The sequence below is a fragment of the Penicillium hordei genome, assembly GCF_028827395.1.
Source record: "Penicillium hordei strain IBT 12815 chromosome Unknown utg000002l_segment0_segment0, whole genome shotgun sequence".
NCBI lineage: Eukaryota > Fungi > Ascomycota > Eurotiomycetes > Eurotiales > Aspergillaceae > Penicillium > Penicillium hordei.
This window is the reverse complement of record NW_026623143.1, coordinates 2,334,245-2,359,872: the sequence shown is the minus strand read 5'-3', so window position 1 is coordinate 2,359,872 and position 25,628 is coordinate 2,334,245. Positions and strand designations below refer to the sequence as shown.

Here is a 25,628-nt window from a genome sequence, read left to right as displayed (position 1 = left end):
GAAAAGAGAAGTGCACAAGATGCATGAAAGAGGAGGGTAGGTGACTCTCGGGGTATTAAGGGGGGTGTTCACCAGTCATTTCAGAAAGAATCGCCGAAGGTAATCGATCATCGATTAGACAAGTGATTTGAACCAGACCCTGTGGAAATTCCTGATTGATGGGGGCGGTAATGTACCACATCAACAGGTTTAGACGGGAGGGATGGCGAGGTCTCCCGCTGGAGAGCGGCTGAAGGCTGAAACAAGCCTTGGCGGGTAGAAGGCGGAGAGAAGATGTGATTGTGGGATGGGGCTTCGGTAACAGGAGAACGGTGTTCGAGGGCATGGGGGAGATGCGGCTGTGATTTCCGCACATCCAAGGGAGATGAACTTAGTGACCGGAACCCAGATTTGCGATGATCGGCGTCATAATCTGGGTTGCGGAAGGGCCCTTGCGTTTGATGCCTTGGATCGTGCTCCATGCCGTAAGGTGTGTTGTTGGCTGATGAGTTGGCAGCAGAGGCATTCTCAGGAATGGTAGATGCAGATCCATTGGGTGCGTTGATGTCTACCATCCGCTTTTGAGCGGCTGGCGTTGCATATGATGAGGGTTGCGGGTGCTCAAATGTACGGCCTTGCTGTCGGGGTGGCTGCGAATTCTGTTGCTGTTGCTGCTGCTGATGGATGGGGTGTTGTGGGTTTGCCCAGGGTGTTTGTTCTAGGAATGCTTCTTCAGCGGCCGAACGAAAGGCGTTAGAAGACATGGTGGACATGGTGGTCCGTGGGGGTATTGTTGAGGAGTGCCGTGGTGCCGAAGCGCGAGATTCGATAGGAATCTATACCCTGCGGTCAGCAACTGACCAAATTTATGAACATGAATATGACTTACCCCCATCTTTTCAAGATCGTCATCCAGTTCGGCGGGCCGTGCACCAATCAAGGACGGGGCAGCCGGGAAGCCAACATACTTAGCGACACCGGCCATAATTGAAACCTCCTGGTTGTATGCGGTCTGATGTGCGATTTGCTGCGAGCGACGGGTGGGGAATGCGATGATGTGGTGCGGGCTAAGCTCATCTGTCTTGAAGCGATCATGCTGAATGGCATAGAACTGCTTGCTAACCGCACTTGAATGCCGCTCGCGCGCATCCCGAATCCGCTGGTAGTATGTGCTATGGGCCTGTGTTCGCTCGGCCAGGCCCTTGTGCATGAGTGACTTCATGCGGTATCGATACAAGTTTTGTTCGTATTTGATCTTGGCGTCCCGGTAACGTTGCACACACTCGATCTGCCGCAAGTACTCGGGATGCGTCGGGTTCGGACCGGTAAGCATCTCCAACTCGCGGTTGAGTTTGGATATCCGTTCGTCATAAATCCTATTATTGTGAGCAGCGAAGCATGTCAGAGATGAGGCGATTTCTTACTTGTCACGTAACGTTGCAAATTCTTTCTCCAGTGTCGCTAGTGAATCCATAGCAGACATCTTTTTCACAGCTGTACACGACGTCAGCGCCTGTCGTGCCCAAAGGGTCCATGAACGGGAAGACTTACACTCTTCGGCTCGAAGAACCGCCTCCGCGCCATCGGGCTCATCTCCTCGTTCCGTAGGCTCTTCGTCTTCTCCAAGAATCTCATCAGCAACATACTCTATTGTGGCCTCGACCCCAGCTTCCGCCTCCTCATCGGCGTCTTGGGTCCTTCTTCCTTTCCGCTTACCCTTTTTGCCCTTTTTGCCTTTGGAAGGCGGGGCTGGTAGGTCCGACTCAGGAACTTCATCAACCAGTATGCCATCATCATTGATATCCATGGGATTGCCGAGCGGCTCAGGTGAGAGGGGGGTATCATCGTCGATTGGGTCACTCAAATCACTCTTGATTGAGCTCCGGCGTTTCTTCATTGGCTCTTCGTCGCCCAACTCGGCGACAGTTTCGTGTTTTCGTTTCTTGTTGAGACTATCTGGGAGGTCGGAATCACCCAGGCCGCCCAGGTCTGGAATATCCTCGGTCAATCCGTTGTTTTTTGAAGACCGTCGCGGTTTGCTAGGAGAATCGTCCGCCACAAGTGCTTCATCGTCGACATCATCGAGTGTTGTAGATTGATGAAGCTTGCTAGGACTTGGTCCGGCACTAGCGGCACTCAACACGATGTCATGTTTCCGGATGTTGTGTGGAGAATCCTCGATGCGCTCGGTTTCGGCCTCCGAATCATTCTCCATTGGCTTGTCTGATTTGATCGGATCTTCGAAGTCGGACGGCTCGTTGTCCGAGACATCGTCGATCTCACTCAAACTACTTGAGCGTCCATCATCGTCCATGAGCGGGTCATCAAGAAAAGGGTTCCGCTCGCCATTGGGGAATGTGGACTCTGCCCCCGTTGTGGGACCAACGGAGGCCTGTTCTCTGCTCTCGGCTACCTCCATGGGACAATTATGCAGCTAAAAGAGCTGGCGCAACACAGTGCGAGTGAAGACAAGAAGGGTTCGGTTGAGGGTATTGGGTTGTTGATTGCTTGCAGCAAGGTTGAGATTCGCCGCAGGCGTGAGGAGAGAGGAGGGTCACCGATCCGCCAGATGGTGTTTCGATCGAGAATCTGGAGAAACCACGGATCGAATTAGCTCAATTGCCATGTCAACTCGGCAAAACTAATGGGAGACGGAGTTGGTGGGCAAACAGTGGTTGGTGGGTGTGAGAGATAAGTCAGCGCCTCCAGAAGGCGGTGCGGAGATTGATCATCGAACGCCCCAGAGTCGGTAACAATCACTCAGCGTGAAAAGTGGAGGCCGCGCAAAGCAAGTGTACCAACCACAGTAGTTCTAAAAGGCACGGAGACTCTCCCTTCTCACGAAAAATGACCAGATGAAACTTTGGAGTTGATGTAGAACCTTAAGCGACGTACCGTTTCAACAATGCGCCGGGAGCGACGCCGGTTATGAGCACAGCTGCTCGCGACCGAGCACGATTCCCAAAACCACCGCGTTCCTGGAACGCAAGTTATGGCCTAAGTCCAAGCCCACGCGTATCACCACTATTGTAACCCGTAAAAGCTTTCGGTCCGACGAATCCTGCGCAGACCGACACTGGAGGACGAGGGGAGGATGGCTAAGAAGCGGACAAGACGAGGGTACCGAGTCGCAGGGGGGTTGACGGCATGAAGAAGTGGCAAGGAATCGTAATAAAGACCAAACCAATGATCAAGGATGGGAAATCAGAGCCGAAAGAGGGGGTTTCAGCAGACAAAAGTAGCAGATCGCTCTGATGGGGTGCAGCAACAGAAGCGAGTGACCGCTGATTCTGCCGCGTTGCGTTCCGGCGAGGGCAAGGCTCACCGCCCGAAGAAAAAAGCAAACCACGTGAGACTGTATCTGACGTAGTTGGAATGAAATGGGCCATTTTGTATAATGATATGTTGATATTGCACATTTATGCCAGAGGGACGTGGAATGAATACAGAACAAAGAACACCTCCATTGATCTCATAATGTTAGACGGTGTATAAACGCATCATACATCCACAGCTTACCACCCAATCCTACACAAGAATCTCCCAACCTGGAATACATCGAGAGAGGGCAGTACTTCTAGACAAGAAGAGTAAGTAATACAGAGAGCCTGCATGGGTGATTTTCATGCATATCTATTATATACAATGTGCGATGTACCTTACATAGTAACCAGGAACATCTACCTACACTCAAATTGTACTATTAGTCATGTGATAAGCAGCTTTCCACGCCAAGACCCGATAAGCAGAAACTGGAGGGAAAAAAAAAAAGTCGGAGCTATCATCGGCGCAAGTGTCAATCGCAACAAAGCCACGTCTTGGTCACTCAATTTTAGATTATAATACAGACCAAACACATCAAAATGGGCAAAAGTTCAAAATCTTCATCCAAGACGGAGGAGAAGACCAGCAAGTCCGCTGGCACTCTTCCCTTCGGTGGTGCGTCTCTGGACCCGGCATTGTCCTCGCTTTTTGCGCAAAGTGTAAGTTTGTTTGATGTGCAATTAATGAATTCTAAACTGACATTTTATAGGCTGGTCCTGTGCAAGCCCCCGTGATCAAATATGCTGAGCCCATCCAACGGGCGAAAAAGGACGAAGATGGTGCTGCCGAAGAGGCAGAATCATCTGCATCAGGCGATGAAGTAATGGAGGACGCTGCCGAAGAAAGTGATTCTGAGGCCGCAAAGGAAGAAGAACAACCTACCGACACACAGAACCGGAAACGCAAGCGTGGCAGTGCCGGCGAGGAAGTCGAGGAGACATATATGCGTCGCATTGCAAAGGAGGAGGAGAAGGACGAGGAAAAGAGGAAGTCCGAGCAAGCTAAGCGCCAAAAGCAGACCGAACAAGAAGGTAGCGAAGATGACGAAGATGAGGAAGGCGAGGACTCCGATAAAGCATCGGCATCAGAAGACAGCGATGAGGAAGAGACCGCTCCTACGCCTATGCACGAGAGCTTGACTGGCTCCGCTAAGACCGACGAGATTGAGAAGTCCAACCGCACTGTCTTCCTAGGCAACGTCTCTACCGAGGCTATCAGGTCTAAGACCGCCAAGAAGACACTTCTCAGGCACCTGGCCTCTTTCTGCTCGACGCTTCCTGAATCCACCGGCCCACACAAGATCGAGTCGATCCGTTTCCGCTCTGTTGCATTCGCCAGCGGTGGTGGTATTCCCAAGCGTGCTTCCTTCGCGAAGCGCGAGATTCTCGATGAGACCACCCCCAGCACCAACGCATACGCTGTCTACACCACCCTCCTCGCCGCACGCAAAGCTCCCGCCGCTTTGAACGGCACTATTGTTTTAGACCGTCACTTGCGAGTTGATAGCCTTGCTCACCCAGCAGAAATTGACCACAAGCGCTGTGTCTTTGTCGGCAACCTGTCCTTCATTGACAGCGAGACCCCTGAGGAGGACGAGAAAACCGGCAAGAAGAAGAAGGTTCGCGCTCCCGCCGATATTGAGGAGGGCCTCTGGCGGGTTTTCAACGCCCACACTGGAGGTAAGGACAAGAAGGCCATCAAGAAGAACGTCGAGTTCGTGCGCGTGATTCGTGACAGCACCACTCGGGTTGGCAAAGGATTTGCCTATGTCCAGTTCTACGATGGCAATGGTGTTGAGGAGTCTCTTCCGCTCAATGGAAAGAACTTCCCGCCCATGCTACCCCGCAAGCTGCGTGTCACTCGGGCCCGCAAGGTCGCTAAGAAACGCGAACCCTCTGGTCCCGAGGCCAAGAAGTCTCGTGTAGACGAGGCCCAGAAGACGATGCAAGGACGTGCCAACAGACTATTGGGCCGAGCGGGTGCGGCTAAGGTGAAGGCCGATGCCAACAGTACCATTGCCGGCAACTCTTTCGTGTTTGAGGGTCACCGCGCTACCGAGGGATCATCCTCCATCAAGATGAAGCAAAAGAGCCGTGGCTCGAAGGCCAAGCGAGAAAGTAGAAGCAGCAAGCGGGCTGCCGCATACAAAGCTGCGGGTGGTAGACGGGGCTGAAAATAAAAGAAGCCATATTGTATCTCTTATGGGCGTTAGGAAAGGCATTTGAATATATTGTATGAAGAACACAAAATTCGAGACCAGACATGCATATCTTGAGCATCTACACATACTAATTTCCAGCCCTGGAAGATATATGTACCGCGCAGACGTGGTATTCAAGTAATATAGTATAAGTAACGTATTTGCCGGGCGAGCTGCGCAGTCCGGAACACAGTAAATGCGGTAAGTCACAACTTGATATCTTAACAACCACCATCTGATTTGGTTTGATTGTGAGTCGATAGCGGTTGATAAGATTTAATAATACTATATATAGATCTTGGAGAAAGTAGAAGGCTATATGATCATTATTTCGAAAATTACCGAAAATTACGTTGCAATATATATATCGCGATTATTAAGTCATGAATATTTTCCAAACTTCCTAGAGAGGCTATATCTCACCCAAAAAGCATTAGCATGGAAGGAAAAAGCCCCAATAGGCCACCTTTGTTGAGATATCAAGTTGTAATTTATCGAATTTACTATGTGTTCCGGGTTGCGCAGCTCGCCCGGGTGCGCAGCTCAACACGTTGACTTGAGACATTGACGTCATTGTCAACAAGATTGTTTCTATCTCTAGATTTACATATATAGACCACTAGAGTATTACAACTTGTTATTGTAGGGTCAAAGTTGAACAACTACCCAATCCCTAGGTATGCATAGAAATGCTATCTGGCTATAACACTGAAAAGGAGGATAAACATATAGAAAGAAACACGTGAAAAAAACCCACATAATAATACACACAAGAAAACGTATAAAAGACAAGCCTGATCATTCTCAAATATCCGAACGGCGCCGTTTACGGCCAGTAGAAGCCGCACATGAAGGGACAGGGCTGTCGGTCTCCTCTGATTCTTGAACGGGAGGCTGCCGCAAGAGTATGTCATCATTCACACACTTTAGATCAGACTCCACCTGTGTTTGAGTTCTGTTGACGACAAACTCAATTGAATTCTGCAACCACATCGACACCTCATTCCACTGTGAGTTCATGATGCATTGAAGACCGATGGACTTCAGCAAATAGGAGTAGAAGGAGAGGGGCTTCGTTTCTTCAGCCCTTTTTTCTGGTCCTCCAGAATGTTGATTATTGTTTCGTATTCAGTTGGCGGATCACGGGATTGAAGTATCTCTCTTGCTTCAAGCTCACTGCAGTACAACCGAGATTTGTAGGTCACACTTGATGTTGATTGACCTGACTTAGCTGAGCCGGGTAATGTTGTACGAGTGACATTTTCAAAGCTGACTGGCTGACGTTCTGGGGTGGTAGGAGTAATTAACACTTTCAGAGCGGATTTCATGGGCTTGGGGGTCTCAGGATCAGGCACTTCCGACATGATGAACGAGTTTTCTGTGGTTGGAATCTCGCTACTGTTCAGATAGCGGGCGAGAACAAAGTTCTCTCCGACCTCACTAGAACTTGATGAGTACGCTGTCATGGTGGGAAGGGCCAAGGGAAGGAGGGAAGGACTGAGGGAAGAAGGGAAAGATCTGACGGAGGGAAAGAGTTGAGCAAGATGAGTTTCAGGATAACAAGATGATGCTTTTAGATGGTTAATATTTTAGACTGAGTAAGCGAAGTCGGCCAATCCTAGGTAGGCTTTTGTCCGTGGCTCTGCATTTGCATATAAACTTTGTGTTAGAGTCTACAGAGTAGATGAGATCATGGAGCAGCACACTGTAATGTATTGTGGGTAGTTGTATGATGATAGTTGTACAGGAGGAAAGGTAGGAACTAGACTACTACAAATGTAGGGACACATCATATGACCAATGAGAGATCTCAACACCCCCCCACGATCATGGGCATATAGATCGCTTAAAAAAGCACCCCCCGCATTTCTTTCCTCCGAAAATGAAGCTATTCACAGTGCATATGCACTTCAAAAATCACTTCGTTGCATGTTGTTGTAGGCCTAGTTGATCGACGAAGCGACGAAAAGCGTTCGCTGCCGCTGCTTGCTGTTACGTAGCAATGTATTTGAATATAACCGAACTAGATAAAACCTCTTATCATAAAAAGTGGTATCGCACTGCGATATGCTTGGTTCGTATATAGTATTCGGGATTTTTTGTAAGTGCAATAGCACCTATATTGTCGGCATAAATGACAACCGGCTTGTCGAGCAATATATGCTTCGAATCATACATATAAAGCTCAGTAAGCAGCAAGATTAACCACGGTGCTTCTTAAACTGCAGTGCTTATACAAAGTACTTAGATATAGTTGACGAGAGAGCAACACAAGCTTGCTTTTTAGAGGCCTAGTAAAGAGATAGGACTACTTACTAGATAGAATACAAATCCAGATATCGACAATCCATTTATGGAATAGGGTCCAATATGATCTATATCACAGTAACTATACAATGGTAGTTACTAGGGATCATCTTTGTTAAACTAGATGCATAAATCAATTATGCCTACTAGGTAATAGAACAAGCGTTTGAGAGCTTGTTTATACTAGGGTCTAGGGTTTCTAGCATATCTTGCTAGCTGGATTGCAGCATATACAAGGTCACCTCGGGTGCCTACTATTAACCAGATCACCTTATTAACCTTCTCTTAGTAGACCTTACATTCAGTTGGTATAGCTGGTGTTATAGACGGATTAATAATCAATGGTTCCTTCTCATTGAACGGCGTAGAAACTAGCTTGTAGTTCTGTATCCCATATTATCGTAAGGGAGAGATAATAAACTTCCGTTAGGAGAGAGCAATAGTAGGTCCCCGGCGGAGTAGTTCTATCCCAATATCCCAAGATACTCGGCCACCGAACCTTTATCTGTAAGATTGAAATACTTAGAAAGCTCTTGAATGAAAGCATCAATTGCTCTCTTAGAGGGTGTGAGAATCAAGATATGATAGTAATAATCCTAGAGGGTAGTCAGCGATAACTAGATGGGACGTAGAGTTCCCTAGTTAAGGACCAAAGTTGGGATATAGATCCCGAAAGTGATTCCTAGGCAACTGGATATACCTAGAATAACAGCGACAATGACGTCGATGAAAGAAGGTAAGAAATCCCCTAGTTATGATAAAACTGATGATAGGGTAGATGGTAGAGATGCGCCGAGAGGTGATGAAAACTCTGCACAAGAGGTCACTATCTATGTAGATAGAGAGCAAATAGATACCATCTGATAAAACCCAAGGTGGCGACGCCCGGCAGAAATTTGTAGACACAGTCCCCAACGTAGGAGATACTGCTGAAACTCTGCCTGTCACCTTGCCAGGTCCTAGCTACGTAGCTATCGACCTGAAACTGAATTTGAAGGTATTCACATGTCCTGAATAGGCAATTCCCGGGGCTTGGCGGGATGTGAATGTCAACTTGAAATGGATCGTGCTAGGCGAGACACGACCCCTGTGCACCGTGTCGCACATTGAAAACCGAGGATATTGACAGATCGTTAGATCAGATCAATAACGAGCTCCCCGGGCTCATAACCTGTTAGAGTCTACAGAGTAGATGAGATCACTTTGACATGGACGATGTAAATATTCGGCAATCATGGTGGAGCATAGTGGAGCTATACCTTATCAAGTAATATGATAGGTTTAGGTGTCATGGTCACGTGATCTGGGCCCCTCAGTGAGATCCTGGAAGGACTAGGCTGCGCCAAAACCGGGTGTTAGGGACTACCTAGTCCATCGACTGATCAATCACATGTACATGTTCTCTTCCAACAATCGATTATTTACTCTCTTTAAATGGAACTCTACTTTGAAATTCTTTCAGCAACCTTGGAAAGTCTAGCCCCACCGGTCCAAAGTCAACCACTTTCATACCTCGTCCATATGGTATGCGGGGGTGAGGTGTACGAACGATTCGACAAGAAAAAAAAGCTAAAGCAGTAACTCCCGAGGCCGGGTAGTGCAGGGCGAAAAGAAAGTTCGTACGCATCGTATTTGACTGGTTGTATGTGTGGTGGCGCCATTGCCTAAGCCGAATCATCAACTTCACTGCAAAGTCCAACGGTGACGTCTATACGTGTCCAGGTGTCACCAACCCTTTTTTCAAATCAGCACCTAAAAACCCCTTTACTACCATCATGTTGCCTTTCGGAGCTCGCCCGGGAAACCTGCGCCGGTCCCGTGCCCGACCCTCTGCAAATACGAACGGCAAGGATTCTGATGGGTCGGATGAGTGTATTGCAGATCCAGAACCTCAAATGTTCAATCCCACCTTAGCGGATGTACTCGATGTTCGGACTTTGTTGCAGTGGAAGCTCCCACGCGGTCTTCCCGAAGAGCTCATCGATATGATCGTCGATGCTGCGGAATATTGGCCTTCGATAGAGCAGAAAATGCAAACTCAGCGGATCATTCAGAAAGACTGTGATCAAGTTTTGCTAAAAACAGTTCCTCTCTGCTATGATCGGAATGTATATCTATCTATTCTCAAGTTAGTTGATGAGCCCATGCTGATAATCTGTTTCTGTTAGAGCTTAGAGCATGAACCGAGTCCCACCCCATTACGCCATCGCGGAGCACACCCTTGTCGCAAGATAGTCTTCAATATCTCATCTCACGACCAAGGTGGCGGGCGACGCCGCGACAACATGTATGAGTTTTCATGGACTTGGTTTGACGTTGAAGTGATTCATAACGCCCATACAAGGAACATGTATGTCAATGGAATCGAGCAAGAGATTCTCGACAATGAGCGTGGACAAGTCCGAAAACACTATACCGAGGCGGATGCGCTGTTGTTGCCCCGTGACAACAAATTGCAAGCGAATGGAGCCCACGTGAGCGATATGCAGCACAATAAAATTGTTTGGGACTATCGAGACGATATCCAGGCGGACTCGCCCGAAGCATTTGAGATTGAGAGGAATTTGGGTCGTGGCCGGCTTACTCTTGATGGTCATGGAGTGCGTGAGTTGGAGGTTGGCGATTCGATTGCCGTTTGGGCCCGGGCAAGATTTCCTGGCTGGTCAAATGAAGTGTATCGAGCGAGTGTGAGGATATACTGGGTTGTATGAGGTAACAGCGGTTGGACCAAGAACAACTAGAGACCTGTAGATATGGATCTTGTTTGGTATTGGGGATTCGATTTATACGAGTACTAAATGACCTGTTAGAAGAATGTCTTATACCCCATCTTATCTTTCAGATCTATACGGAGTAGTAGAATCCATACTCCGTACAACAGCCCTGGACGATTGTACATTGTACATTGTGTACTTGCTAAGCGTTGATTGGTTTCGCAGCCCAAAATCAATCACGCCATCTCTGCCAAGACTGTCTGATCGACGCCAAAACAACACAATATAAAGCCAACGGTCTCCTCGAACCGCTTTCGTGGTTTTTTTTTCCCCTTTTCCCAAATGCCAGTCATCATGCAGCCCAACCGTGGACTTGCAACATTTTTACCTATGCCATGAAAATGGTGTTTATCCTATAAGTACCTCCTCACATACTAACATGGATCGTGCCGACGGGAAGCGCACAGTGGGGATCAATCGCCGATTGAAAGTCACCGAATGAGTCACCGAATGAGTCGCCGTCTAAACCTTCCACCGCCAAATATGAAGCAGCCAATTTTTAGCTTGAAGATCCCCACATGCGGGACAGAATGCATTGGCCAATACATGTCGATAGAACGCCGACCCATATCGTCCGAGAGCTACACATGTGTCATGGGATATTGGGGGAAACCTTTTACCTGGAGAATAATGAAGGTTCCCGCTCTATAGCGAGGTCCTGACTGGACGATGGTTGCGTTATCTGCATGAAGGTACTCGCGATCCAAACACTACGTACCTGTATACGCATTCCATCGCCGATGATGTCGTTCCCTGGGTCTTGGCCCCCTTTTTAAACCCCGTCACAATCCCCGTCGGTATATCTGTTGTGATCTATTTAGTTACTTTAATAAACGCCGGTTTACAACACTTTTCATTCTACATTTTTCAATCGTTCCTATTCTTGCTTTTCTATTCTTACTCCCATATTCCAACCATCGCAACCCTCAACATGGCTACTCGGAAATGCGCGGCGGTCGTCGTAGGAGCCGGTCCAGCTGGAGTTGCCGTCATGGGAAACTTGTTGGAGCGCCAGCTGGGTGCAATCACATGGATTGATCCTTCGTTTGAGGCCGGGAGAGTCCACAGCAAGTATCGCGAAGTTCCCAGGTTTGTACCCGATCCTTAACAAGTAAACACAAGCCGGAGGATACTAACGAGATACCTCTAGCAACACCAAGGTTTCATTATTCCAAGCATTCGCACAAGCCACACAACCTTTCCAGAAAGTGATCGATAATACAAAATCACCTAATGCATTCACCAAATTGGCCAAACTTGATCAAGAATCTACCTGCACCCTTGGTTTTGCAGCGGATATGGTGCGTGGCCTGACGGACGGTCTTATGAAGATGGAGGAAGTATATGCATGCCGCGGCTTTGTCAAATCAGCCAACCTGAACGAAACGGTTAGTGATTTTATTGTACATCTACTTCTTGATCACACACGAATACTAACTATGACATGATAATCCAGACCTCCAGCTGGACCATTTCCATCAAACAGAATTCAAGCGAAGATCTTGAAACCGTCGAGACTACCCGCCTGATCCTCTGCACTGGCTCCTTCCCCACAGCAGCCCCCATCCCCGTCCCGGGACTGGCCATCCAGCGCTTGGACCTCGACGTAGTCCTCAAGCCCACCGAGCTAGCAACTACAGTCCCCTCAGACAGGCCCATCTCCGTCGCCATCGTCGGCGCATCTCACAGCGCCATTCTCGCCATTCTGAACCTCACCAGGCTCGCCCAAACCTCCCACCCTCTGCTGCGCATTAGCTGGTTCACCCGCCACCCCCTCCGCTACGCAGAGTACAAAGACGGTTGGGTACTGCGCGATAACACCGGTCTCAAAGGCTTGGCTGCGGAATTCGCTCGCTCCGAGCTAGAAGATGAGAAGCTTGCTACTTCGCGCGCTGGTCAGGTTCTGACCAAGATTGACTGCGCTGGTGGCCAGGAGATCGAGTCTGCTCAGTACCATAAGTACTTGCCCGCATGTGACTATCTTGTCCAGGCGGTTGGGTATACCCGTGCTTCGCTCCCTGAGCTCTCGAAGAATGGTGCGCCTCTTCTTATGAGCTTCGATCATGATAGTGGCATGTTCCACGAGCTCGGTCGTTCATCTGTTATCCCCGGACTGTTCGGTGCCGGTATTGCGTTCCCCGAGCGGGTCGTGGACCCACATGGCAATGAGGAGTACGCGGTTGGGTTCTGGAAGTTCATGAAGTTCCTAAAGCGGGTTGTCCCGTCCTGGGTTGCATGATTGTTTCTTCTCTTGCTTTGCTTTTGTAGATTTTATGCTTTTCTTGTCGTCTTACAGGACACTGATCACGGTGTCCATGCATTGTCTAGCGGGCTATGATTCCCACGTTTGATACCGATATCTATGGAGTAACTGGCGTTGTTCCGGGCGGTTTCGGAGCCTTTTTTTACTATAATTTTATAGCTGCTCTGCAGGCTACAATTCAGAAGAGCATCGTTCTTTTCCCTTCGAATTGATCGCATTCGCAAAATGTCGTAGTCATTCATCACCAGTCAGCAGACCATAATCCAAGTACTTCCAGTAGTATCAGCTTGAGCATTTGTGTATCCGGACTTCTACATCCGAAGTATATTGACGCAACGGATGGGCAAATAGCCAAACAGTGGGCAACTTGTAGAGTTTTGGTCGTTGTATACTATAGATGTCTATGTTTAGTACTGTAAAGGCCAAAGACATAAGCAAGCAACTTGTGCATCGAATTATTCTTCATCTGGATACTTTATCCAGTCCAACGTTACCCCCAGTTAGTCTAAAGGAGACATGCAACATATAAGTCGTCAACGCCACGCACAATCCCATAGCCCGGTCATATCACATCATGAAATACCATAGAAACATCAATTTTCCCTCCCCTCCACCTACCAGCACAGTTCGACGCATACTTCTTGTTCCACCAAGTTACAACATAACAACTGCAAAAACACCAGCGACAACAACGCCAAGGCCACCATTCCTCACAGCCCCAGCACCACTATCAGCAGTCTGCGTCGCAAACGCTTCATCAGTACCCGTAGCCGTGGCACGGTATTCACTCTGACTAGCAACAGCCTTGCGGTCATACCCAGTGGCGGTAACGGTGTAAGTACTGGAGGCCTGGGACCAAGTGAGAACCGTACCACTAGGAGGCGCCGTAACCGTACCGCCAACCTCGTATAGGGTCGAAGTGCCGTTATTGGGGAAATCGCCGGGCTTGTAGAACTTGTCTGCATCTGTGAAACCCAGGTCCTTGCACTTCGCATCCTGGAGGGTCGAGTCGCACGATGACCATGTCCAATTCGGCAGGGAGGTGTATAGATTCGGTAGATCGGAGGGGAAGAAGAGTCTCCACAGGTCCGCGCCGGCGAGAGTGGGTTCGGTGTGGGGGCAGATATCCCAGGATCTGTGGTTCGGGGGGCTTAGTTAGTGTGTTGGAAGGAAGGGTTGCGGTTTGGTGTGCTTCACGTACGCGGAGATACTAGCGCTGGCTCCGCAGCAGGCACAGTCCGAGGCACGGTTGGCAATGTCGAGACCGTTGTTTAGGTCCGACAGATCTGGGATGCTGCCGATGTCCCCGCTGATTTTGTCGGTGACATCGCGCATACAATTGATCTGCTGGTCACGCGATGATAGGGTTGTTTGGGTGACCTTGGCTAAATCGCAGGAGCAGCGGTTTGGCGCGTTGTCTGGAGGTGGCCAGAAGGGGATTGGTTCTTTGGCGCTGGGGCAGACCGCGAAGTATTGCTGCACGAAGAGCTGGTATTTGCAGGAGTAGACCTGACAAGCAAAATATTGTTAGCATGGGTTTATGATAGTCATTCATTGGGTATTCGTTGAAATAAAAAAGGTATATAAAAATCATACCTGGTTCCAGCATGACTCCGCCATGCAGTTAATATACTGTTGGTGGGAGTCGCAGCCACAGTCCACGACACAGTTACCATTGCCGTTGCAGCCTCGGATGCAGGAACTCCACTTGTCCGCGACATCCCTGTTGCACTTTGAGTACTCGGATGTGGAGGCGCAGTCTTTCGCGGTGATGTTTGTCTGGGCAGTGGCCAGGCCAGAGAGCGCCACGACGGTCGCAGCCGACGCAAGAAGGAATTTGGATAACATAGTGGATCCCGTTCTCGTTGGATAGGACTTAACCAAAATTGATGTATCTGAAGAATGGGTCTCTTCTCTGACTTGAGCTTTCAATGGCACTACTGAGCAAGCAAGAAACCCCCAATCCCCGGGAAGGATGCCACAGTACCTTTATAAGAAGCGAATTATGCAGCACAGCCCAGATTCGTTCAAAGCAAAATCTGTTCATGGGATCTCGGGTCCTCGGGTCCATCAATGGGCCCTGCTGCAAGCTAGGGGTTCAATCGTTGCAAACCTAGCTGTCATGTCACCGTTCTCAGCAACCAACCAATGACCTATGGCACAGCGTACTAATGTGACACAAAAGAGTAAGCTGAGCCATTCACATTTCAAAGGAAAGTGGATGACGAAGACCCCAGTTTCTGCATGTCTTCTGCATCTATTGCATATAGGCAATCACATTTTTCTTTGGCGAAGGGTATTAGCGATTGATAGATCAGAGATCAGATCCAGAATCCGCCCTATGAAGTGAGCGAATGGGACTGTATGTTTCGGGATTTCCACCAAAGCCCTGCATCAAGCTAGGAGCCTTGCTTCCTCTGCAGACACGAGATGGAGCGGAGTGTTCCTGCGATCATAGATTTATGAAGACCCTTGCTTGGAATTGAGCTGTTGATGACGATATCAAGGTACTATTATTAAACCTAGGCATGAGCGCTGTAGTTATTTTGCTTTGGGGGGCTCCCATGTTGTTCATGCGGTGTGTCAAGAGACATGCATTGGATTGATGTTTTTTTATGCCAGGGTTGGGGCTTCATAGCGCGGGTGCCTAGCATACATAGCGGAACCCTAGAAAGTACGGAGGATCTAAATCTTGGAAGCACATGATATGGTAGTCCAGATAACAATGACATCGTCCACGGAGACTTGAAACGTCGAGTCGTTCAGCAGATTGAGATTTCATCGTAGAGGGGACCTGGCACCTGGCACCTGGTGCATGTGTGAGTGGTCACGAGTCAGGCACAGGGCCAAGTCGGACAAGCCAAGACCTGGTCAAGATGATTTTGTATCATAATGACTATGTCTGAGTATGGAGTGTTATGTACCTATCGAGGTACATACATATGGTGCTCATGTCATGTAGTGAACCTTGCAAGTACTATACGAGCTCGCATTCCCATAATCGACTTACACGCGGAGATCGACCCGGGACTTGCATTTAAGTAAAATCGCAAAATTAGAAAGATTAGAAAGATTAGAAAAATTAGAAAAATTACATTACAATAGAATTACATTCTAAAATCACAGTGACTAGTCAAAACTAGTCAAAAAAAAAAAAAAAAAAAAAAACCAGAACTTATAAGACGTCAAATCTCCCATCCCTCCAATGTTGTGGAGAAGAGAAAATCCTTACTGGGAAGGGAAATTTGCTTGTTTCCAAGCCTTAAGGCCTTCTCCACCGGTCGATCATTATTTATGTACGGACATACTTCGTACGGAGTACTTTAGAGAGGACCCCTTACTGAGTTGATACGGCACTTTAGTCAGAATAAATGAAAGTCAATCTCTGTAAAGTACAATAGTCCCAGACTAGTCACTTCAAGAGATTTTGTAATTTCAGGACCTTTCGAGAGTAATATATTAGCGAGATTAGACTACAATTAAAACAGTGGACGCGGGACTATCCAAATTAATTATCTCCCCCACTATCCGTTTTAACAGATTTGTTCGAATATATTCAATCAGAGAATACACAATTATAGGAATTAGATTGTAGGGAGTATACAGTCATTAACGCTGGCCACACAAATAGTATAAGAATCAAATAACAACAAAGCCACAATCCCGACCGTAGTCAAAAGAACGGGTGTTTTGGACAGCTGCACCCTAAAAAAGGGACAGGCAATAACACAAATTAATTGGCTGTTTCAAGATACAGCCAATCAGAGAATTGAAGAGAGAAAAAAAAAATATGTATATATCAATAAAGCATGCCAACGTGACTTTCGAAGGTCTCGTTCGTGACGTGTGTATCCACAGTAATTTACAGCATCAGAGCACCGGCAACGATGGCAAGCATGCCACCGGAGACACGGTTGGCAAAGCCAGCGTTGGTGGTGGGCACGGCGCTCTGAGCGGCCGAGGAGCTGGCGCTAGTCGAGGTGGACTCAGCAGTGCTGGAGCTCTCAGAGGTAGAGGTAGCAGAGGCGGAGGTGCTAGCGACAGTGCTGGAAGCAGTGGTCAGAGTGGTGGAGCCGGTGATGGTGGCCGAAGAGCTCGAGGCCGAGGTCTCCGAAGTGCTAGTGCCGGTGCTAGTGCTAGTGTTGGTGCGAGTAGCCGAGGTAGATGACTCGGTGGAGGACTCAGTAGAAGTAGACGTGGAGGTTGAGCTAGCACTGGAAGAAGAGACGGAGACGGTAGCGCCATCGACAGTGAAACGGCCAATGTAGTTGTAGTCGTTGCTATCATTGTCCGAGACGATCCTAATGGTGTAATCGGGCTCGGCGGCCAGCTTGGAAGGCACATTCCATGTGTAGCTGCCATCGTTGGCGAGGTTGGCTGGGACAGTTAGTATCTTATCGGAATATTTGAGTCATTCGGATGTATCGCTTACAGGCAATGACAGTGCCGGCGTTGCCGCTGAGTACGGCTCCCCACTGCAGGATCAAGCTAACAGTGCCGGTGGTGGTAGGCTCCCACTTCAGGGCGGTAGACTCGCCAGTCTTGAAGGTGTAGCCATCGGTGGGAATGCTAAAGGGGTTAGCCTTGCTGTTCGCTGAGACGACAGCGGCCATGGCGGCGATAGCGAGGGACGTAAAGAAGCGCATTATGGCTAGTATGTATATATACGGTTGGGAATAACGATAGAATGTCCAAGTGAGGGATTCGGATTAAAAGAGTGAAATCACAAAAGCCTTAAAAGGAGTGGAAGGCGTGTAAAGAGGCAAAAACAGGAAGAAAGACCGGACACCCGGGATATCTTTAGTGTTCGCTTTATAACTAAGAGGGCATGTGCCCCATGATAAGGAGCTAGGCACAGCCCGGTAGAGTCCAAGGAAAGAGAAAAACAAATACAAAGGAAGCAAGGCGAGTGATTGGCCATTGTACATGGAGAGGGTCCGCGAGGGCCCGAAAGCGAGAAAAAAGGGAAAAGTTGAAAGCGTGGCGGTGATCCACGAGTTCTTTGGACCACTAACGGGCATCGTTGCCTCGCTTGGCAGGGAATGACCTCCTTTGACTGGTCTGAACCGGATGTGACCTTAAATGACTATATCCACTTTGGTCGGCTATAGTCACTTCGTCTCCGGAGCTAACTTGCTATTTTAGAGAAAATCCGAGATTTTACCGTTTAGGTACTGAGTAGATAATTTTAGATCTTATTATCGAAAGGATTATTTGGTTGAAAAGTAAGGAAAAGAATTCGAATTACTTTGTACATATGCTTGGATGTATTTATTTATTTTTTTTTCTCTTTGTCGCGTACTCTCGGAGCCACGCGATTGAGGTTCGGTTATTCGTCACAAGTTGGAAATCAGGCCAGAGCCCCCTACGCCTCCGAGCTAGGACCTTTTTTTTTTTTTTCACTTCCTTGCGCATGAATGTTTCGTAGTTCGTCCAGTTCTGACGCTAATTCATTGGGGTATCATGTGGGGCAACCTTGGAAGTCTTCCTCAATCTAGCATATTGTTCTGACCTAGCCATGCGATCACTTCCATTGCCCGGCGGTCATCGTCTTGCGTCTGTCGGTCCAGCAACTAATCCATGTCAGTACAATTTCAATAGGAGCCGCAAAATCAATAAAATGGGGCACTCACAGCTTGATAAAGTCCCTTGCGTTTCGTCTCTTTCTCCTTCTTTTCAATAGGCTTTGTCTTCGCCTTCGAGGTTCGTTCAGAGTCAATTTCATGAAGGAATTTACACTGGTCGCCACGGTTACAGTGTCCATTACGTGCAAAATAACGGCAAACAGTCTTTTTGCCTTCGCGGGGTGGTGGCGGCACTCGCTCTGGTCCCGTGCGACGTGAGGTTACTTGCTCTGGCGCGGAGTCATCACTGCCAGAGTCGGAGTCGGAATCTGAGCCAGAAGCACTCGAGGAGGTCCAATCACTGGCCCCATGATCAGATGCGAGCTCCATGCCATCCAAGCCATGGTCGGTGGGGTGCTCAGTCTTGATTGTGTGCTCGGGATTGGAGGACTTGGGCAAGACCTCGGGATCTCTCTGTGCCTCTGTCGCGTGGGAAGCGGGGACGGCTGGTTGAGCTGGCTCTGGAACTGGGTCATGACGCTCGGCTTTTACTGTTCCCTCTGGCACCGTAGTTTCGGGTTCAGTCTTAATGGCTGGCTCCGGTACTGCATTTTCAGGTTCGGTTTTGAGGGCTGGCCCTGAGTCTGGCATCACGTTTGCAAGTTCAGTTTTGATAACCGGGGCTGGCGCAAGGTCTTGGTGTCTGGGTGTGATACCCGTATCTTCGTCTTGAGAGTCTGCATTTAGACTCAATGCCTCCTTCTGTAGAGCTTCCATTCGGAGACGAGCAGCTTCGGTCTCGGCCATAGCTTTTTGGATTCGTTTCTCCTCTCGTTCAAGGTTGCGCCGAATCTTCTCCCTGCGCTGCGCATTTGTCGTTGCATCTGCAGTAGGATCTATCTTGTGTTCGTTTTGCTTTTGTATATGTTCCTTGCGCTTTTCTTGCTGCTCTTTTTGCTTTTGTTGACGGATTGCCTCGCGAGCGGCCTTTGCCTCCTCCATCGACTTCTTCTTTTCTTCAACCCGAGCTTGAGTGGGGAACTTCTTCCTCCGCTCTGCAATCCAAGCGGCGATATCGGACGGTGTTTGCAACGTAGACGTTTTTCCTTTGTATGAGACCTGAAGTGGTGTTGCGTCAGATCCACCTTGCGCCAGCTTCGATTCTTCGTCTTCATCAGCCTCTTCTTCGCTTGACTCATGATCCTCGGTATTAGGGGTCAGTCCAAGTTGGTTGTGCTTCCTTTTTCTCTTCTTTGCCTTTCTGTTGGATGTGGAGTCTACGGCGGGTGGTGGTTTCGAGGGCAGAGGGTTGCCGAAGCTTGGGACGGCAGGCGCCGCGGGAGTTCGAGGTGCAGTTGATTGAGGTTTGTTGAATGCGGATGAGTGATCCCGCTTCTGATTATGCTTGGGTTTCGGACCCTGGTTGCCATGCGCATGAGTAGGTCGTGGCCCTCGTGCGTGCCCCGGTTGAGCCCCCATGTATGGCGCTGCGCCTTGCATCTCATTGTGCCATGGCATGGGGGGCAGCATTGCCTGATTGTTTGGTTGCTGGCCATGGGGAGGTGCTGGTAAACCTTGCATGTACGTCGGAGTTGCGGGTGGGTAAGGTGTGGAAAGGTTGGGCGTATTGTAGTGCTGATAGTTACCCGGAGCTACCGACTGGGGATATTGTTGAGAGGGGAATGGGGGTAGATTTTGAGAATTCTGAAAGGCCGGCGTTTGTCCATGATGATAGGCCTGGGGAGGCATATAAGGTGCTGTGGGAAGTGGTTGAGGATATCCGCCATACATTGGTTGCGCGTAGTTGAACCCTGTAGGGGGAAGATATGATGGCGTTCGTCCACTTTCTGCATGATTTCCTCCCCGGCCTCGGTTGCCATGTCCTCTTCCACGTCCCCTCTGACCTCCGCCATGCCCACCGCGTCCACCCCAATTCTGTCCATGGTGAGTCGGGTGAGCCGGCGCCTGGTTAGTTGCCGGCGGGGGAGGCGGGGGAGGCGGGAAAGAAAATCCCTGCGAGCTCATGACTAGAGCCTTTGGGTTTGCTGGAGACTCCAGCACAAACACAAGAATAATCTCGTAAACTTAGCGTATTTGCGGAGTCAAGGTTGAGATTGAAAGCTTCCGTTCCGTGGTCACGTGCGAGCGGGATTCTAGGCGGAGCACGAAGAATCTCAGAAGGGTTTTTGATTGCTTCAATTGACAATGGTAAAACAGGAAAAGATATTTGCACCTATTCACTTCGTCTCTGCCTAGTCAGATCACTCTCCTAGTTGCACCTTCCCTACCGTCGCCATGTTTATCCTAGTAAGTTTAAAACAGTCATATATAAAAAACTTTTTCTAACGTTACCAGACCACCATATCGGACTTGATTCAGATCTCGCCCGAGGATTTCTCCAAGTTCAGTGCAGTTGCGCTTGAAGACAACATCAATGCAAAATACGCCAATAAAGTGCGCTATTCAAACTTCTTCCTTCCACGTCCTTAATGCTTATTCTGCCCTTCAGGTCATTCAAAAAATCGGCCTTTGCATCAGCTTCTATGACCTACTTGAATCTTCTGATGGCCTGATTGGTCATGGAACCGGCTTGGTTAATGTCAATGGTAGATGATCCGAGCCCTTTCTTGAGTCTGAGATCTTTACTGACCATTACACAGTAAAATTTCGCATGATTGTTTTCCGACCCTTCAAAGGGGAGATCATGCTGGGGAAAATTGCTAGTGGCACAGAACACGGAATCAAGAGTGCGTTCCCAATACGAAGACTCAGTGCGTGTCAAAGGCTAACACATTCCAGTTGGCCTTGAATTTTTCAATGACATTCTGATCCCTCCCCAAATGCTGATGGAAAAGTCCCGATTGTGAGCTGGTCCTAGCCTCATGTCAAATCTGAAATGCTAATGTGTCTTGCAGTGACTATGCTGAGCAGGTGTGGATCTGGGAGAGTGAAGGGGGGACAGAATTCTTCTTCGATGTAGGAGAAGTTGTACGATTCCGAGTCGAATCAGAAGAGTGGCATGATCAAATCCCCAGTGCACCAGATGTTGCGGATGAAACTCCACAGGACAGGCGCCCTCCGTATTCTATTCTTGTTGGTCTCTCTATATCGGTCTTGTTAGCTCTCACTGACCATCTTCTAGGGCTCGATGCAAATGGGTGGAACTGGGCCCATCACTTGGTGGTAGGCCGCTGCCGACATACTGCCATTTGATGTCACATTAGACTGTCTTCTTGTTGGCCTATCGTGGCCCGTTCTCAGCGCCGATAAAATTTCTTTTAGAGTCAGACCAGATACCCATACGAATCAATGCCAATGAATATAGAGATAACTGAGTGACATATTGTAATGAGCGCCAACTGACAGTGTAAAATCGCCCAATAGGAGACACAGCTAAGCAACAAAGTAATCTAAATTCAACGTAAATAAATCCCCGCATCTACACTTTTCCTGAAAGATAACGTACAGAAGATACGATGTACAGAGCAAAGGTATAACATATATAGTATGGATCACCAATTAGGAGATCTGCAATGCGGCAAGTTCCGAACACTCCGATACTCCGAGTCATCGGGGTATCCCAATGGTTCTCCGAGCAGAATTGCCGGCTGGCGGTGGAGTTCCGCTGGTCTCTCGTCCAGTCGCAATCGCGCGATCCATCGTCATCTGCGCCCCAGGGGTTGGTAGTATGTAAAAGATTCTCTGGAAGAATTTTTTTTTTTCGGTTGAATTTTTCAGCACGAAAACATCCAAAAGCAGACATTAAAACTGGATTTCGCCATCTCCCTTGATTATCAATCAGATTCGCAATCCGAGTCTCTTTCCGGTTTCAGACAATCCAGTCATATGTTGTACAAAGAAGCGGTGATCTCATCTTATCGATAAACATATAACCTACCCCTCGCCTCTCTCAATTGCCCTAAAAATCATCTTCTTTCTATACACAATGGGCTCCACGGAAAACGGACACACTGACCGCGGTTTTGGGACACTGGCTGTCCACGCTGGCTCGCCCCATGACCCGGTGACTGGCGCTGTTATTGCACCGGTAAGCTCATCAATCTAGGGACAATACAAAGACGGTACTAACAATGCGTTGACTAGATCTCTCTGTCGACCACATATGCCCAGACTAGCGTGGGAAACCCCGTTGGCCTGTACGAGTACACACGGAGCTCCAACCCCAACCGGTTAGTTTATTAGTCCAGAAGTTGGACATATTGATCAGGTGGACTGATCCCCGCAGTGATAACTTCGAGCAAGCCGTTGCCGCTCTCGAGCACGCCAAGTACGCTCTTGCCTTCTCTTCCGGCTCCGCCGCTACTGCCAATATCCTCCAATCCCTTGCTGCTGGCTCCCACGTCGTTTCGGTCTCCGATGTTTACGGTGGTACCCACCGATACTTCACCAAGGTTGCTTCGGCGCACGGTGTCCAGGTCACCTTCACCCCCTCTATTGAGGTGGATGTGGAGCAATTGATCCGCCCCGAGACTAAGCTCATTTGGATCGAGACCCCCTCCAACCCGACTCTTGGTTTGGTGGATATCCGGGCTGTTGCCACCGTTGCCCACCAGCACGGTATCCAGGTCGTTGTCGATAACACTTTCATGAGTCCCTACGTGCAGAACCCATTGGACCACGGTGCCGATATTGTTGTGCACTCCGTGACCAAGTACATTAACGGCCACTCCGTAAGTTCTTACTTTCAATCTAGATTTAGCAGCATTTAGCTAACCCTAATTTAGGATGTCCTGATGGGCGTGGCTGCTTTCAGCTCTGAGGCCCTCAAGGAGCGCCTTGGCTTCCTCCAGAACGCCATCGGTGCCGTCCCATCTGCATTCGACTGCTGGCTCGCTCACCGCGGTCTTAAGACCCTGCACCTGCGCGCGCGCGAGGCCACCAAGAACGCCACTGTCATCGCTAAGGCCCTTGAGTCCTCTCCTCACGTCATTTCCGTGAACTACCCCGGCATTGACTCCCACCCCCACCGTGCTATTGCCCTCAAGCAGCACCGTGATGGTATGGGCGGTGGTATGCTCAGCTTCCGTATCAAGGGTGGCCAGCAGGCCGCACATGATTTCTGCAAGTTTACTAAGGTTTTCACCCTCGCCGAGAGTCTCGGAGGTGTTGAAAGTCTGTGCGAGGTGCCCTCCAGCATGACCCACGCTGGCATCCCCAAGGAACAGCGCGAGGCCGCCGGTGTCTTCGATGACCTTGTGCGCATGAGCTGTGGTATTGAAGACTCCGTGGACCTCCACGCTGATGTGATGCAGGCTCTCAGCCTGGCTGCTGCGACCCAGAAGGCTTAAACACAGCTCATGTCTTCTGTTTGCATTTAAAATATTAGAATAGACAGCGTCAGTTTCTAATCACTTGGATATGACATTACGAAATATAGAATCACTAAATCATAAATTTACCATTACTACTGCCCGACCCTAAGACTTCCAAAATAGTGTTTGAATTGATCATCGAGGTTGTATACTCGTATTCTGCCTAAGGCAGATACCCGCTTAGTCATCGTTCCACCCACTGCAATTTTTTGTATGGATATCAGATCACAGCGTCTCTGAAGAAAAGCCCTGGAACCGAATTACTGTTTAATCAGTTGCTCCTCGCATCTAAATATACTGTTTTTGTCCAGGCTAGTACAAATTGTCGGCAACCTGCAATTCCGAAAAATTCTCATCATCCGCAACATCGGGGCCACTTCAGGCAACCCACCTACACAGGACTAAGTGTCTTGGAAGAAAAGTTGGCCTCTTATAAAAGTGAAAATGGCCTTCAGCTTCGGATTCTCGGGGGATGATATCGACATTGATGATTCGGAGATCAATAATGATTTCTCCGATGTGCCCTCCCAGCAAGCCGTTGGCAATTCTCTTCCTGAGCTTGTGAAAGCGGTTAAGCATGATATGAATGAATGGGTAAGTGATCAAGCAAGATATTTTATTTTCAATTATGCGTATTATGCTTTTGTCATGAATGTTTTGAGCTGGCAAGTATATTCTAAATCCCCAATTCGGGCATATGAGATACTGCCCTCTATCATCGACAAGAGCACGGAAACATGAATTCACTACTTTGGAATGCATGATACTTGTTCAAGAGAGCTCCAAACTAACCAACATGACAGCTCTCAATTCTTCCCTCTCAAATCTTCTACAATAAGCTCGCAATCAGCGATACGCCTCTGGCCGTCGCTCGTCGAGAGATCTTTGATATTCGCACCCAGCTCATGGCTGAAGATAGCGCAGGTCACGATAATGAAGAACTTATTGCCGGCATTGAAAAGGGCGACATCACGCCCAATTTCTATGAAGGCGGCTTCAAAACCTGGGAATGTGCCTTGGATCTAGCCAAGCTCTCCCTCAACGATGACATTCTTAATGAATCCTCCGATAGCCCGACGGACATTCATATAATTGAGGTTCGTAATCACCCGTCTTGTGGAAGCTTTTCCCAAGACCTACCTGGAGCGAGGGCTAATACGAACGAACAGCTTGGTGCAGGCACTGCAGTCCCATCGTTGACGCTATTCGCCCGTCTTCTCAACCAAGCCGAGCTCGGTCAGAGTCAAAGAAAGACACTCTTCACGTTCGCAGACTACAACTCGGACGTGCTCCGTCTTGTCACGCTCCCGAATCTTCTTTTGACATGGCACAACAGCCGCTCCCAAACGGCTGTCTCAGTCGCCTCAACTGCGCCAGACCAGGACGAGGAGTTGGACATCACGCCTGAGCTGGTTCAAGAATTTAAAGATGATCTTGCTCGGCGTGGGATTTCGGTTGATTTCGTTTCAGGTGCTTGGTCGCCCGAGTTTGTGGATCTGGTCTTCTCGTCCGGCGATAGTGCTCGCAAGACTCTAGTTCTTGCTAGTGAGACCATTTACTCTCCCGCATCGCTGGCGGCGTTTTCAGAGACGCTTTTGGCGCTGCTGCGCCGCTCGAACACCGTATCGGCGAAAACTCGGGCTCTCGTCGCGGCGAAGAAGGTTTATTTCGGAGTTGGTGGTGGTGTTGATGAATTCCTTGCTGTGCTGGGTAATGTCTGTGCCAATGAGCTGGACGTGCAGCAGAAACTGAACGTTCAATCTGAGGGTGTGGGCCGAGTAGTTTTGGAGGTTGTGCCCTCAAGTGGGCCCTAGAGTGAATTCAATAATAAAACGAACATCCAATCTCTCCATTCAACGAATATTCAGCAAGGATCTAGGAGTT

The 25,628-nt window shown here is 48.8% G+C and overlaps 12 protein-coding genes across 12 annotated transcripts; 6 read left to right on the top strand and 6 right to left on the bottom strand.

Moving 5' to 3' along the window:
- Positions 1-107: 107 nt before the first annotated feature.
- Positions 108-2,398, bottom strand: N7537_004196 (uncharacterized protein; the record flags this gene model as incomplete). Its single annotated transcript, XM_056895253.1, has 4 exons — positions 108-815; positions 869-1,355; positions 1,404-1,473; positions 1,531-2,398. 4 exons carry the CDS (start codon positions 2,396-2,398, stop codon positions 108-110), a joined length of 2,133 nt encoding a protein of 710 aa, XP_056755001.1.
- A 1,440-nt stretch (positions 2,399-3,838) lies between these two features.
- Positions 3,839-5,476, top strand: nop12 (rRNA-processing protein NOP12; the record flags this gene model as incomplete). The annotated part of the gene is made up of 2 exons (XM_056895252.1): positions 3,839-3,962; positions 4,013-5,476. The coding sequence occupies exons 1-2, from the start codon at positions 3,843-3,845 to the stop codon at positions 5,474-5,476; spliced, it is 1,584 nt and encodes a 527-aa protein (XP_056755000.1). The 5' UTR covers positions 3,839-3,842.
- Positions 5,477-6,307: 831 nt separating this feature from the next.
- N7537_004194 (uncharacterized protein) lies at positions 6,308-6,523 on the bottom strand (the record flags this gene model as incomplete). The annotated part of the gene is made up of 1 exon (XM_056895251.1): positions 6,308-6,523. The coding sequence occupies one exon, from the start codon at positions 6,521-6,523 to the stop codon at positions 6,308-6,310; it is 216 nt and encodes a 71-aa protein (XP_056754999.1).
- A 23-nt stretch (positions 6,524-6,546) lies between these two features.
- N7537_004193 (uncharacterized protein) lies at positions 6,547-6,969 on the bottom strand (the record flags this gene model as incomplete). The annotated part of the gene is made up of 1 exon (XM_056895250.1): positions 6,547-6,969. One exon carries the CDS (start codon positions 6,967-6,969, stop codon positions 6,547-6,549), a length of 423 nt encoding a protein of 140 aa, XP_056754998.1.
- A 2,616-nt stretch (positions 6,970-9,585) lies between these two features.
- Positions 9,586-10,521, top strand: N7537_004192 (uncharacterized protein; the record flags this gene model as incomplete). The annotated part of the gene is made up of 2 exons (XM_056895249.1): positions 9,586-9,918; positions 9,979-10,521. 2 exons carry the CDS (start codon positions 9,586-9,588, stop codon positions 10,519-10,521), a joined length of 876 nt encoding a protein of 291 aa, XP_056754997.1.
- A 988-nt stretch (positions 10,522-11,509) lies between these two features.
- Positions 11,510-12,823, top strand: N7537_004191 (uncharacterized protein; the record flags this gene model as incomplete). Its single annotated transcript, XM_056895248.1, has 3 exons — positions 11,510-11,673; positions 11,735-11,972; positions 12,041-12,823. Exons 1-3 carry the CDS (start codon positions 11,516-11,518, stop codon positions 12,821-12,823), a joined length of 1,179 nt encoding a protein of 392 aa, XP_056754996.1. The 5' UTR covers positions 11,510-11,515.
- A 678-nt stretch (positions 12,824-13,501) lies between these two features.
- N7537_004190 (uncharacterized protein) lies at positions 13,502-14,723 on the bottom strand (the record flags this gene model as incomplete). Its single annotated transcript, XM_056895247.1, has 3 exons — positions 14,444-14,723; positions 14,049-14,356; positions 13,502-13,982 (listed from the first exon to the last, which is right to left on the bottom strand). The coding sequence occupies exons 1-3, from the start codon at positions 14,693-14,695 to the stop codon at positions 13,502-13,504; spliced, it is 1,041 nt and encodes a 346-aa protein (XP_056754995.1). The 5' UTR covers positions 14,696-14,723.
- A 1,986-nt stretch (positions 14,724-16,709) lies between these two features.
- N7537_004189 (GPI anchored serine-threonine rich family protein) lies at positions 16,710-17,503 on the bottom strand (the record flags this gene model as incomplete). Its single annotated transcript, XM_056895246.1, has 2 exons — positions 17,280-17,503; positions 16,710-17,224 (listed from the first exon to the last, which is right to left on the bottom strand). The coding sequence occupies exons 1-2, from the start codon at positions 17,491-17,493 to the stop codon at positions 16,710-16,712; spliced, it is 729 nt and encodes a 242-aa protein (XP_056754994.1). The 5' UTR covers positions 17,494-17,503.
- An 833-nt stretch (positions 17,504-18,336) lies between these two features.
- On the bottom strand, positions 18,337-20,436 carry N7537_004188 (CCCH zinc finger protein; the record flags this gene model as incomplete). The annotated part of the gene is made up of 2 exons (XM_056895245.1): positions 18,337-18,420; positions 18,481-20,436. The coding sequence occupies 2 exons, from the start codon at positions 20,434-20,436 to the stop codon at positions 18,337-18,339; spliced, it is 2,040 nt and encodes a 679-aa protein (XP_056754993.1).
- Positions 20,437-20,706: 270 nt separating this feature from the next.
- Positions 20,707-21,598, top strand: N7537_004187 (DNA-directed RNA polymerase III subunit RPC25; the record flags this gene model as incomplete). The annotated part of the gene is made up of 7 exons (XM_056895244.1): positions 20,707-20,718; positions 20,767-20,865; positions 20,921-21,017; positions 21,072-21,158; positions 21,211-21,274; positions 21,327-21,504; positions 21,554-21,598. The coding sequence occupies 7 exons, from the start codon at positions 20,707-20,709 to the stop codon at positions 21,596-21,598; spliced, it is 582 nt and encodes a 193-aa protein (XP_056754992.1).
- A 759-nt stretch (positions 21,599-22,357) lies between these two features.
- On the top strand, positions 22,358-23,720 carry N7537_004186 (cystathionine gamma-lyase CYS3; the record flags this gene model as incomplete). Its single annotated transcript, XM_056895243.1, has 4 exons — positions 22,358-22,459; positions 22,516-22,601; positions 22,658-23,102; positions 23,157-23,720. 4 exons carry the CDS (start codon positions 22,358-22,360, stop codon positions 23,718-23,720), a joined length of 1,197 nt encoding a protein of 398 aa, XP_056754991.1.
- A 468-nt stretch (positions 23,721-24,188) lies between these two features.
- On the top strand, positions 24,189-25,558 carry N7537_004185 (protein-histidine N-methyltransferase; the record flags this gene model as incomplete). Its single annotated transcript, XM_056895242.1, has 2 exons — positions 24,189-24,338; positions 24,548-25,558. 2 exons carry the CDS (start codon positions 24,189-24,191, stop codon positions 25,556-25,558), a joined length of 1,161 nt encoding a protein of 386 aa, XP_056754990.1.
- Between the last annotated feature and the right edge of the window lie 70 nt (positions 25,559-25,628).